Raw genomic sequence first — 11,931 nt, 5'->3', positions numbered from 1 at the left:
AGGAGCTGCTGCCGCCACCGCCGCTCCCCCCGCGCGTCCCAGGTGTAACCGGAGCCGGGAGGGCGCGGCGCACCCACCACCACCTGCGGAACCTGTCGGGCGGCTCACACCGCTCCGCCGCCGCTGCCGCGCACACACCGGTCCCTCTCTGCCCGCGTCCCCGAGGATTTCCCGCGGCCTTTCCGCTCCCGCCGCCCGCCCCAGCCATGAAGCCGCTCTGCGGGGCTGCCCTCCTGTTGCTGCTGTTCTGCGCCGCCGTCTCCGCCCAGAGCTGTGAGTGCCCGCACCCCTCTGTCCGCGGAGCTCCTGGCCAAGCTTCCCCGCCCCAGGACGCCCTCCGCTCTCCAAAGGGCCGCTCCGCTGAGCGCCCTGTGTCGCCAAATGGCGACACCATTCTCCCCCAGTGGAGGGGGCAGGAGCGCCCGGCCCCAACAGCGCCCCTTTGTCCGCGCCCCGAGGGGAGCCTCGGCGCTTGGGAAGCAAGAGAGGGAGGACGGGTGGCCGGGGGGGAAGCGGGGGATGCGGGCACGCCCTGCCCGGCCGGCGAGGGGCGGCTTTGTCCGTCCTGGCTGGCGGCGGAGCGCGGGCGGCGCTGGCCCCTCGGTGCCCGGCTCCGTGCCCGGCTCCCTGCCCCGCTGTGCCCTGGCTCACGGCCACGCTTCTCTTGCAGCGTGTGTCTGCGAGAAGAACAAGCGTGTTACCAACTGCAGGATGGAGAACGGCCAGTGCCGCTGCGACGCCATCGGCTCCGGTGTCACCGTGGACTGCACCACCCGTGAGTAAAAGGGCACGGCCGTGTGGGTGGCACGGAAACGCGCCCGCAGAGCGCCGGGGATTATGTGAGAATTTGAGCTCCCAGCAAATAATGGAGGCAAGGAAGGAGTTCTTCTTCCTGGTCTTCTAGGTCAACCGGTGTTGGAAGATAAACGTTCAGGGTTTCTCTGCTTGTACTGATGTAGGCTCACGTCTCCTCCTCAATATTTGTTCTCCAGTGGCAAGAATTTTTTGAAGATGCATGTTTAGCTTCCTTGCAAGCACATATCCTCACTTTTCATGCGAACCTAAAGGGGAAAAGAGCCTTGTGACAAGACTTCACTGTGGGTTCAAGCTCAGATAAACTGTAAGCAAGCCTCTAGCTGTGAGAAATGGAAGCTGTAAATCCAAATGCTGGGCTTATTAGGCCTTTGCCTTGAGAGGCTGACATACCCCAGTTGTATTGATTTTATGCACCACCTACACATTAGACATCTGTTCTCCCTTGTAATGGCTTCGAATCTAGCTGCCGCTGATGTAACCTTTTGTTTGTATGGACTTAAAACTCTGTTTTGGACATGCGTGGTCTGATGCTGCTTAACGCGACTTTCTGGTTATTTTTAGTGACTTCAAAATGCCTGCTAATGAAAGCAGAAGTGATGGGCTCAAAGTCGGGTCGTCGTGAGAAACCAAAAGATGCATTTGAAGATACCGATGGCCTCTATGATCCCGAGTGTGAAAACAGTGGTGCTTTCAAGGCAAAGCAGTGCAATGGAACCACTTGTTGGTGTGTGAATACAGCTGGAGTCAGAAGAACTGACAAACATGATACAGACTTGAAGTGCAATCAATTAGTCAGAACAATGTAAGTCTTTCAACAGGGTGTGCTGTGACATGAAAACATTCCTGTATGAGGCTCTGCCTTGTTTGAATGATGCACTGGAGATGAATGAAGATGGAGCAATCAACACTTAGTTACTGCTGGGTTTTTTCTTCAGAAACGAGGAGGCATTGAATGGGTTTGGAAGAGACTTTGCTTGCCTTGGGTTTTGTCTCATTGTTCTGTTTTTTTAGCCTGGGGTTAGATTGTTTTGGTATGTTTTATATGTCTGTATTTCAAGAATATTCATTGTACTTCAGGTGGATCATTATTGAAATGAAACATGCTGAGAGAGATGCTCCTCTGAATGCTGAATCTTTAAAGAAGTAAGTGATGATAGTAATATGTCACGGTTGTGTATGCATGTCCTACTAAATATCTAGCATATTCCTAAACAGTCGCTAAAAGCGTCGTCAGACCTGTGAACTCATTTTTAAGACATCTTAGAAGTGAGCTGCTGATCCTTCATAGAATTGCTTTAATTTGTGTTGGAAACAAGTTCCATTTAAAATTGTTTGCTAGGGTTTTTTTCCCCCCCCTCAAATCAATATGCTAAAAGAAATGGAAGTTAATGAATGATGAAACCGTTCAGAAAGTAAACTGACAAAAATGGCAGAAGGACTACATAGAAATAGCAGGAGGAAAATAAGAGTTTAGCTTTTTTTTTTTTTTATTTTTTCTTCATTTTATTGAAACAAAATGCTAGTTGTAGTTATTAGATCACCTCCTTTCCAGAACAAAAGCTGCTACCCTCTAGCTGTTCCTCTGAGTTCTTCAAACTGGTAAAGCTCTTTTGTCTAACACAGGTGTTTATTTTACAGTAAGTGCATCTTCACTGTTAGGAGTTCAATTGAACTCCAGTATGAAGAGTGCACTGGGTTTGGTTGGGGCAGAATTTAAATTTTCTTGGTAGCAGTTGGTGTGCTGCTACATTTTAGACCAGTGACCAAAAAGGTGCTGGTAAACCCACCAGTGTTTTAGCTGCTGCTAACAGTGCTTACATAATGTAAGGGCCTTCTCAGACCCTCGCTCTGCTGCCCCAATGAGTTGGCTGGGGATGGGCAAAAGGCTGGGAAGGGGACAGGGCTGACCTGAATTGACTGAACAGATAGTGCATATTGTATGGTGTCATGTTCAGCAGTAGATTTGGGGGAAAGTTTTTTCCCGAGTAGCCATTGCTCAGAGGTTGGCTGGACATTGATCTGTCAGTGATGACTGACTGCACTTACATCACTTGAGGTTTTATATTTTCCCCACCCAGCCCTTTCACTTCCCGTCTTATTTTAACCCCAATGGGGGTTGTTGGTTTTTTTCTTTGCTTTTGCCCTTGTGATTCTTTTCCCAATCCTGCTAGGGGGAAGTGAGTGAAAGACTAGGTGAGGGTTTAGCTGCTAGGTGAGGTCCACCCACCACAGAGACTGCAGAAGAAAACAATTACACCATTCTTCTCTACTTCTCAAATGCTTCATGTGAAATAATACTGTTTTTACAGCCATGGCTTTCATATTCTTGCAGGTTTTTCACAGATACCATTACCAGTCGTTATCAGCTGAATGGCCGCTATATAGCCAGTGTTCTGGTAAGAGGCACATAAAGTTTAGTAAAGTATCAGAACTTCATTTTTTTGTGAGTAACTTAAAAAACTCGTATTTGACTGATGTAATACAGCATTAATTCTAGTAGAAGCTCTCAAAATAGTGAGCAGTCAGCAAATGGCTAAACAGAAATGCTGAGAAACTACACTCTCCTTAGTCTGTAGGTAACTTCTTTGCTTCACTTAAAAAGTGGAATTTGAATCCTACTGTAAATAGTTGGCTTGAGTTCAAGAACCATAAACTTGATCCAGGATGCAAGTTCACAAACTGGATCATAACGTTTTGGTGAATATTTGATAGCTGGATTTAAAGTACCTCCTTCTTAATACCGTACTATTTTTTTCTTGCAGTATGAAAACCCTTACATTACTATTGATTTGAAGCAAAATGCCTCTGACAAATCATTCGGAGATGTGGATATAGCTGATGTGGCCTACTACTTTGAAAAAGATGTAAGTGTGTCACGGGTAAAGTCTACTAGAGGCTGGGTGCGTGTCTTGCACTGCACTCGGGAGTCTGGCTGTGTACTGCCTAATAAAGCAGAGTGAATTACTCTTGTGACAAGATAAATGCCTGCTACAATGTGAACTAACAAGTCTCTCTTTTCCTATCTGTTTTAGGTAAAAGGTCAATCCATCTTTCATAATAATGCTGGGCTCAATGTCAGCATTGACAACGAACCAGTGAAGCTTGAGAAGACAGTGGTCTACTATGTTGATGAAATAGCACCAGAGTTTTCCATGAAGTCTCTGACTCCTGGGCTTATTGCTGTCATTGTAGTGGTAGTAATTGCAATAGTGGCTGCAATCGTTGTTCTGGTAAGTTCTAACAAAGCTGCCAAACAGAACGGTACTGGTACAATTTGGGAAGTAACAGCATACATGTGTGGACTCTGATGGAAAGTCTTCCTTTGTAAATTGGCTTCTTCAGACTTGGGAGGTGGGAAATTGGTGATAGGTACACTGTCACTGTTTCAGGTTACAACTGAAGGATGTCACCCGGAAAACAAGTACTGGGAACGATTCACAGAGGTTAACCAAGTGCTTCCTGTTTTAAAGTAGTTGAGTGTGACAGCCTTGGTTGTACCTACCTCACTTTGGAAGGATGGGAAACAGACAGCTTCAAGTTTTGTGTTTTTTAAAGTTAAAACCAGATAAGTTACTTGTGTATCAAGACTTAAAAAAATATTGCATCCTTCTCTTACAGGTCCTCACAAGGAGGAGGAAAGGGAAGTACGTGAAAGCTGAGGTAATTAATTTCTATTTGTGGTGCATGTGTGGGGGGGAGGTTGACCAGGAATCTAGAAACTCCTACATTTGCTTAGGTTAAAAGTTGTTTTGGGTGCTTCAGATGTGTTTGAGGAGGCTTAAAGTATTCAAATTCTGTAGCTAGTTTTCACCTCTGTGTAGTTCTGCACCAGTTTCAAAGGTAACTGATGATCTGCTGCTTTTCCCAGGGCTGAGGGGGTGGGGTTTGGCTTTACTGCAAATTCTGTTTTACATATGTATAGCAAAGGGCTGTGCAATCCACAGGATGTGCTGATAGTCTTGTTCTGTGATGAACAAATACCTTTACTGAGGTATTTGCATGAATCTTGCAATTTCCATTGAAGAGCTGCTTTCCAATGGAATAGCAAATGGTGCTTCACGCCAAGTGTGGAGCCTTTTGTGTAGGAATCCAAACAATGTTGGAGCTAAATAGTATTGTCTGCTTCCTGCATGTATCCTAAGTAGTGCTTTTTTATTTTTTTAATCTGGTGGGTTCGTCATGGTTGGTTCTGAGTCAAATCCATTCGCTAATGAAAATCTGAGCTGTTAAGTCCTAATGATTTATTGCGTTTTAAAGTTTAGAAGTAGCACAGACGTTAATCTCCCTCTACCTCCCCCTCCAGGTGAAGGAAATGAATGAAATGCATAGAGGACTGAATGCCTAGTTAAATCAACTGAAGACAAGCCACATTCAAGCATGAAGACAACGAAAACATTGGAGGCATGAATCTTAACTCTTACAAGTTTCCTCCTGAAAAGGAGGCAATTGTGCTCACTTAATGATTGTTAAAACTCTTAACAACCAAGACTGATAACTGTTCAACTACTTTTACTATTTGTTGAGAGTTAAATGCACCATCTTACTCAAGTAAAACTTAACTATTGCTCCCTGATTTTATTTTTCTGTGATGATGAAACGAGTTGACAACTGCTGTTACTAGGGTTTTGGAGCATACATGCCTAAATGGTTATTTTACCCTCGGGAGTTCTATTGAAAGTAATGATTTTGTAGCCATGTTATAATAAGATTGTCTCCTGTGTAACTGAACACAGCGTTTTTATGGCAGTTTGTACATATTTGAAGTTGCTGTAACTTTTTTATTACTTGAATTAATAAAACTTTGAAACAGGCTTCTAATTCTTCCATGGTGAAATGACAATCTGCTAAGTTATCATGCTTACAAATTTGTAGTTTGATCCCTTAAGACAAGGAACTTCAGCATTGTTGGAAATATTTAGAACTCCAATTAGCAGTTTTTATTAGCCGTCTAGTATCTCAATAGCATGATATTTTTTCTTAAAGCTGTGAAAAGTATATGACAAGAGTGAAATGATACTATACAGATTGTTGCATAAAAAACCAACAGGCTAAGAATGCGGTCATTTCAGGAATGCATAGACTGAGCTTTCCAAAGCTATCTAAGTATTTAAAATAAGCCTCTAACCTAGGACATCTCTGGTGCAGGGTCGGGGGTGGGCAGGCTTGGCATCTGATAGTGGAGTGCAATTTACCCCATTACTGTGATTTTTGTCTGTGGCAAAGCTGTTGCACAATAAGGAGCTATTTCTGCTGTTATTCCTATTCTCTGCCATAGATGTTGACCAGACTTCCACAGGCTCTCAGCCTCCCAGGACACGAGAGCTTGCTTTGGCTGTCAGTAACAAAGTGCAATGGATGTTGGCTAGCAATCCTTCCAGCGTGTCTGATTTATAAAGGAAATGCTGCAACTCCTATTGCCAAAGAAATAATGAGATGCAAGATAAGGAACGGAATGACAAACTGTGTTACTAATGTGCAGGTTTTGACTCACCCTGGTTAAAACAGGAAAAGTAGGATAAACTACTGAGAGGACATTTTACATGCAGTTCATGGAGTTAAATGTGAAGCATTTCCCATCAATGTGCCTGCTAGCTGTCACAGGGAAGTTGCTGAACTGTGCTCATGGTATCTCCACTGTCACAGTTCACCAGTATCCCTTCTGCCCTTCAACACGGTGGCACCTCACGTGCATCCATTGCTGTGTTGGATATTGCATAAAAATCCTGACGTAGAGAAATTACTGGGATGTTTTGCAGCCTTTTCAGGCAGCTTTGTCAGTGATACATTCTGCAGGGCAGGCTCTCCCTCTGCTGATCTGTGCCATTCCTGTTTTCCCCAGGTATGTGGGCGATCTGCTGAGGTGTGATGAATTTTATACAATTCTGTAAGCTGTTAACCAAATAAAGCCAAGTTTTCAGTAAGGTGGTCTTGTGCTGAGTTGTGTGTATTATTGTCTTCCCCAGAGCTTTGGTTTCCATCTCCTCTGCTCCCTTAAAAGTCTGCAATATGGTATCCTTGCCATTTCTTTCTTCTCCCCAATATTCTAATGCCATTGTTTTCTCTCCTGCTTCTTCTTTCCCGATTTCACAGCATGTTTCTGGCCTGTGGGATGGAAAGAGGTGTTGTGTGCTGGAGCTGCATGTGTGCAGACTTGACTGGACAGGCTGGTATGTCGCTGCTGTGTGGCCTGGACCTTGTCCCAGTTGGTTTGTTTGAACATCTCCCTGCTTTTCCCACACTACAGGGAGGCATTCAGACACTTTCACATTTTTTTTTTTTTTACTCAGTGGAGCTTTTTGTGTCAGATATGAAGCTTAGTGCTGTATTATGGTCTTCTTCCTTGTCAAATTTACCTGAAACTAGCCAGGGGATTAGAAAACCAGAAAGTTTACAGAAATTCTTAAAAACCCCCAGAGTTTAACTAAATCCACAACTGAAAGGAATGCACTGTTTCTAAACTCAGTTACTATGGTACTATCGTGGTGGTGCTCAGCTCTCAAAATGGTGATCAGTAATAGGTTTTTCATTAGTTTCCTATCATAAATAGTTTTATTGCTATATTGGCCTGTGTTGTTCTATTTACCAAACACTGCACTTGTCCAGCTGCATAAAAGTGTGTATTTATAGGGAAATGGAAAAAGATGAGGGAGAAAATACCTGAGAAATTAGTGTATTGGTATCCTGCAGCTTACTGTGTTTTACAGCTTTTTACACCGAGAGGAAACTAATGTGATGAAATTTAAAGAAAAAAAAGCCATTATCAGATTGTGTCAACTCTCCACATACAGCTGTGATAGATCTCATATATAGAGCAATATGGCAAAAAATGATTGCTACTGAAAAATAATATGGTACTAAATGGTCTCTATTTTGATACTTGGATACTACTTTTAATACTATTGGAAAACATTCATCAAACTTAAAAAGAGAGTTTCCTGTAAAAGAAACAGACTAATCAAACTTAATAAAGGACTAGTAGTCACTGCATCAATTTTTAACTAGGTAAACATTTTGATGCTTCCATTTGCCTTATTCATTAACTTCCTTACGCGAAGGAGCATGTTTTTAAAATCTAAAGTTCTACACAAATCTGAGATACCATGTTTCCTGTCTTTTTGCATAATGTCAATTTTGAGAAAGCATATGAAGGGCAGATTGAAAATGTATTAAGACTGGATAAATGAGATTTTTGTGTTACAGAGAGGGATAGACACAAACTGCAAGAAACCCTAGTAATAATACATATTTTCATCCCTATGTACAACATTGGAAAAGAGTGTTTGTATAGGCAAGTGCAAATCGATTACTTCCTCATTAATTATTACCCTAGTAAATATATATTATTATTACTTCTAAGTAAAATTAAATATATGTTTATGTAAAGACAATTACAGACGTTTTAGAAAAGGGTATGCTAATAATATATTTGAGAAAACATGACTTTAAAGTCTTTACAACTTTATTCTAAGACCTGAGTAATGCCAAAACACAGTTTCCACAGCTAGAAAATGAAAAGTCAGTGTTGCATCTGTGGGGTCTGTTGAGAGTACTGTACCCATTACTCTCCTGAACAGTCAGAGTAGTTTGGTAAGAGAAATAACACTGTTTGTGAACCATGTTTATTTATATTCTCGCCTGCTGGCTTTGATCACCAGAATGCAGTGACTTTGGATGACATGAAATAACCAGAAAAATATTCTAGGAAACTGAAAACACTAGCAGCTCTGCTGCTCCAAATTTACAAGTGCTAGTTAGGGAATTCTAGGAGTTGCCAGGAGAGGCTGCAGTCTGGTAAAGGTCCGTCCCAGGGCATGCAGGCAGTCAGGCACACTCAGGGGTGCCTCCTATGTTCACAATAGTTGAACACAAAACCAGAAAGTTTTATGAACTGTGTTAAAATCTTTGTCTTAGCAGGGACAGGAAAGGGCAGACATGCACAAAAGGGAAGTGGTGTGTGATGGTAGAGGAAACACTGACGAGTTGATACTGTGTGAAAACCTCAGACATGCAAGAGGTGGTTTTTTAATTTTTTTCTCCCTCTACTATCCTCTAAATGCACTGCAGAATTCTTACACTTACCTGCCAAGAAGAGCATGACTGTGCCAAATCTGAGTGGAAAAAAGTAAACAAAGTTAAAGGCTTCTCTACAAGTGCCATATTTTCTGTTTTAAAACTTGTGTTCTAAATATTCTTATCCTGTTAATGTTAAATCTCTGCTCCACAACACGTGTACACACACAGATACCCATCAGTCTGATACCAGATTTTCTGGTGACATCCCCACCAGCTCAAAAGCATTAGAGCTGCCGTGGATCACAGCTGTCTTCTAATTAACCACTGATGAAAAAGAATTTTTTTTTCTTTTTTTCTTTGTTTTTCCTTTAAAGTGGTTAAAGGACATCCATTTTCCTAACTGAAAATCCATTATAACTTTTCTCTATACGCTACTTATGCCAAAGAAGGCAAAAAAGTTAATTATGGTCTAGATAGCAGCAGTTTTCCATCTGCCACGGGCATAACAACTACATAACAATTCCCGTCACTGCTGGTAGGCCAGGGAAAAAGCAGGGAGTGTTCTGTTACAGCTCAGTGAAAGAAGCCAGCCTGGCGACAGGTCCCCACTCAGAGTCCACCTGCGAGCATCAGCCGGTCCCTGCTGGAGCTGCCCAGAAAGAACAGCGGGATACAGGAAGTGGCAGAGGCTCCAAGGGAAGGCGATCAGAGCCGAGCTGCTCTGTGCAAGGGATGCCACAGCACCAAGGCTGTTCACGGGCTGTGGTCACCACGCCCGGGACATTAGCGGCCACTTTGGGTGGAGGCTCGCTGCGAGCGGGAGCCTGCGGAGCTGCCTTGAGCAAAGTGCTGGACGAGGAGGTGCAACCAGCCCAGGGCAGAGAGAGGGAAACGCTGAAACACTCAGCAATTACAGCTTAGCAGACATTATTTTACCGCTTTTGAAAATGACAATGAGGTCCCTGGAGTCCACCTTGTCTCCAGATGTTTGTATGGGACACTCCTTTTCTCCCTGTCCTGTCTCCTGCCTTATCTGTAACCATCAGTGTGTACTTAGCCAAGATCTCAGCTATTCAAATTGTGTATTCTGGGCTGACCTGGTATTATCGATGCTTGGCAAGGCTACACTGTGAGTGCATTCCTACGGTAATGTACTTGCTAAATGACAGCTGTTTATGCTGAATTTACTATGTGATTATTGCTGCAAGCAAGCACTTTTGGTGGAGGAAAGTATCAGACCAGATAGTTTAGCTGCTTCGGAAAAGTACACTTATTCATACTGAAAAGAAATACATTTGGCTTGCCAGAGCAGGGTCATTTTTACAATTGTTATGGAAATAAGAGGAAGATTCTGGGTTACTACAAAGCTATCAAAGCTCTAGGGATCTGCCTGCTTTTCTACTTCTTTCCTAAATCAGTTGAAGGCAGATTCACCACAAGAACCACGTGTGATCCTTCAGCAAATACATTTACAGAAAGGCTTTGAAGGCCTTTGCTAGAAAGGCTGTGTTCCCTCAGAGGTTCCCTCGGCACTGGGGTTTAGGAAGGGAAGGCTGAAGTGTGGATGGGAAGCCAAAAGTAAAACAGGGCAGGAATGGGGCAGAGGTGGGGACACCAAAGCATTCCCTGGGGCAGAATGGGCAGCAAATGGCAATATCTTCAGGCCAGGGTGGCCCAGTAAAAAGTTAGCTCAGTGTGAAAACCTGAAGTAGTTCTTAAGTGGGCACCTGAGGGCCTTTTGGAAAAGCACCTATTGACACCAAGAAATAAAGATGAGCACCTTGATTCACCACTTGCAAAGAAGAGAGAAGCCAGATGAGAAAATCTAGGAACAGAGGTCCCAAAAGCATTCCTTAGCTGGAAACAGATGGGAGGGAGGAAAGAAGGAAAGATGGGAGATGAGTTTTGAGAAGCTGAGTAACATAGGGAAGAAATGAGGGAAAAAGCAATAGTGGGCTAGCAAGGTGATGCTCTGTACAAGGTACACAAACCAGAACATAACATTTATGCAAGAAATACTGAGGCATGTAAAATAGAAGATGTGTTTTGTCTATAGGTGATAGTGTGCTGGATTGGCATACAAGAATTTGGGAATTGGGATACAATGGTTTCTGATTGGAAAGATGAAAAGCAGTGCAAGGTAAGAGAAGTTTTCAAGAAGACTTGACTTAGCTGATGAAACATGGCATTTCTCATGATTCTTAGGACAATAATCACCAAAAGAAAGATTGTCACCTATACTGTTTCTATTCCTTTACGCCTTTACAGTACAAGATAAAACAGGCAAACAGAACAAAAAAGAAAAATGGTTAGGACAGTGCAAGGAAAAGGGAAAAAAGACAAAACAAAACAACAACAACAAAAAAAACCCTTCAAAAACCTAAAGCATTCTGGGCACGAGGACCACCTTGTAGTCAGGGCTCGGGATACCCCTGAGTGCCACAGGCCAGTGCCTGCCTTTTCTGTCCTTGACTGGGTAATCCCTGTGTGTAAATGGGGGTCAAGCCTTGGATTTTTTTGGCCATTTGCCTTGTTCCTTGTGCTGCCTGGGAGAAGCGACCCCCCTGGAAGCAGGGCAAGAGCTGTTCCCTCTCTGCTGGAGGGAGCCCATGGGGTCTCTGGACAGCATTCCTGCTGTGGGCAGAGGAGGGAGGGCCCGTCACCCACAGCCCCTGCAGTAAAGGCAGCGACCACCGCGGCACAGCTGCCAGGGGCACACTGCCTGCCCAACTTGGGCACGTGGAGGAATTCTGCCCAGGGAGGTGGTGGAGTCACGGTCCCCGGAGGTGTTTAAGGAAAGGCTCCACGTGGTTCAGCGCCATGGTGTGGTCGACACGGTGGCGTCCGGTCGCCGGTTGGACTCGATGATCTCAGAGGTGTTTTCCAACCAAAGGGACTCTGTAGCTCCGAGGTGAGGGCAGCACGGAGCCCGGGCCGTGCGGCACCGGCGTTGCCATGGCAGCGGCGGCGCGCCGGGCGGGCCGGGCCTGCGCGCTCCCTCAAGGCGGGCGGCTCGGGGGCGGGGCGGCCGTGGCGCGCGCAGTGGGCCGTGCAGCAATTGAGCGGGGCGGGGCGGGGCGGGCGTGACGTAGGGCGCGGACC

At 44.4% G+C, this 11,931-nt stretch overlaps 1 protein-coding gene across 1 annotated transcript; it reads left to right on the top strand.

The window, feature by feature from the left end:
- EPCAM (epithelial cell adhesion molecule) lies at window positions 1-5,627 on the top strand. Its single transcript, XM_014877464.2, has 9 exons — window positions 1-273; window positions 671-775; window positions 1,378-1,618; window positions 1,894-1,959; window positions 3,149-3,212; window positions 3,579-3,680; window positions 3,849-4,046; window positions 4,435-4,476; window positions 5,120-5,627. The coding sequence occupies exons 1-9, from the start codon at window positions 207-209 to the stop codon at window positions 5,159-5,161; spliced, it is 927 nt and encodes a 308-aa protein (XP_014732950.2). The 5' UTR covers window positions 1-206; the 3' UTR covers window positions 5,162-5,627.
- Window positions 5,628-11,931: the final 6,304 nt, after the last annotated feature.

The sequence above is a fragment of the Sturnus vulgaris genome, chromosome 3 (genome assembly GCF_052056855.1).
Source record: "Sturnus vulgaris isolate bStuVul1 chromosome 3, bStuVul1.hap1, whole genome shotgun sequence".
Taxonomy (NCBI): Eukaryota; Metazoa; Chordata; class Aves; order Passeriformes; family Sturnidae; genus Sturnus; species Sturnus vulgaris.
The sequence above is the reverse complement of the archived record's forward strand: the minus strand, read 5'-3'. Positions and strand labels throughout refer to the sequence as shown.

Excerpts from the sequence above, each read along its gene's own strand:
- EPCAM (XM_014877464.2), top strand. The coding sequence starts at position 207 with ATGAAGCCGCTCTGCGGGGCTGCCCTCCTGTTGCTGCTGTTCTGCGCC. Across the intron at positions 776-1,377 it reads CACCGTGGACTGCACCACCC|TGACTTCAAAATGCCTGCTA; the intron begins GTGAGTAAAAGG and ends GGTTATTTTTAG. Across the intron at positions 1,960-3,148 it reads AATGCTGAATCTTTAAAGAA|GTTTTTCACAGATACCATTA; the intron begins GTAAGTGATGAT and ends ATATTCTTGCAG.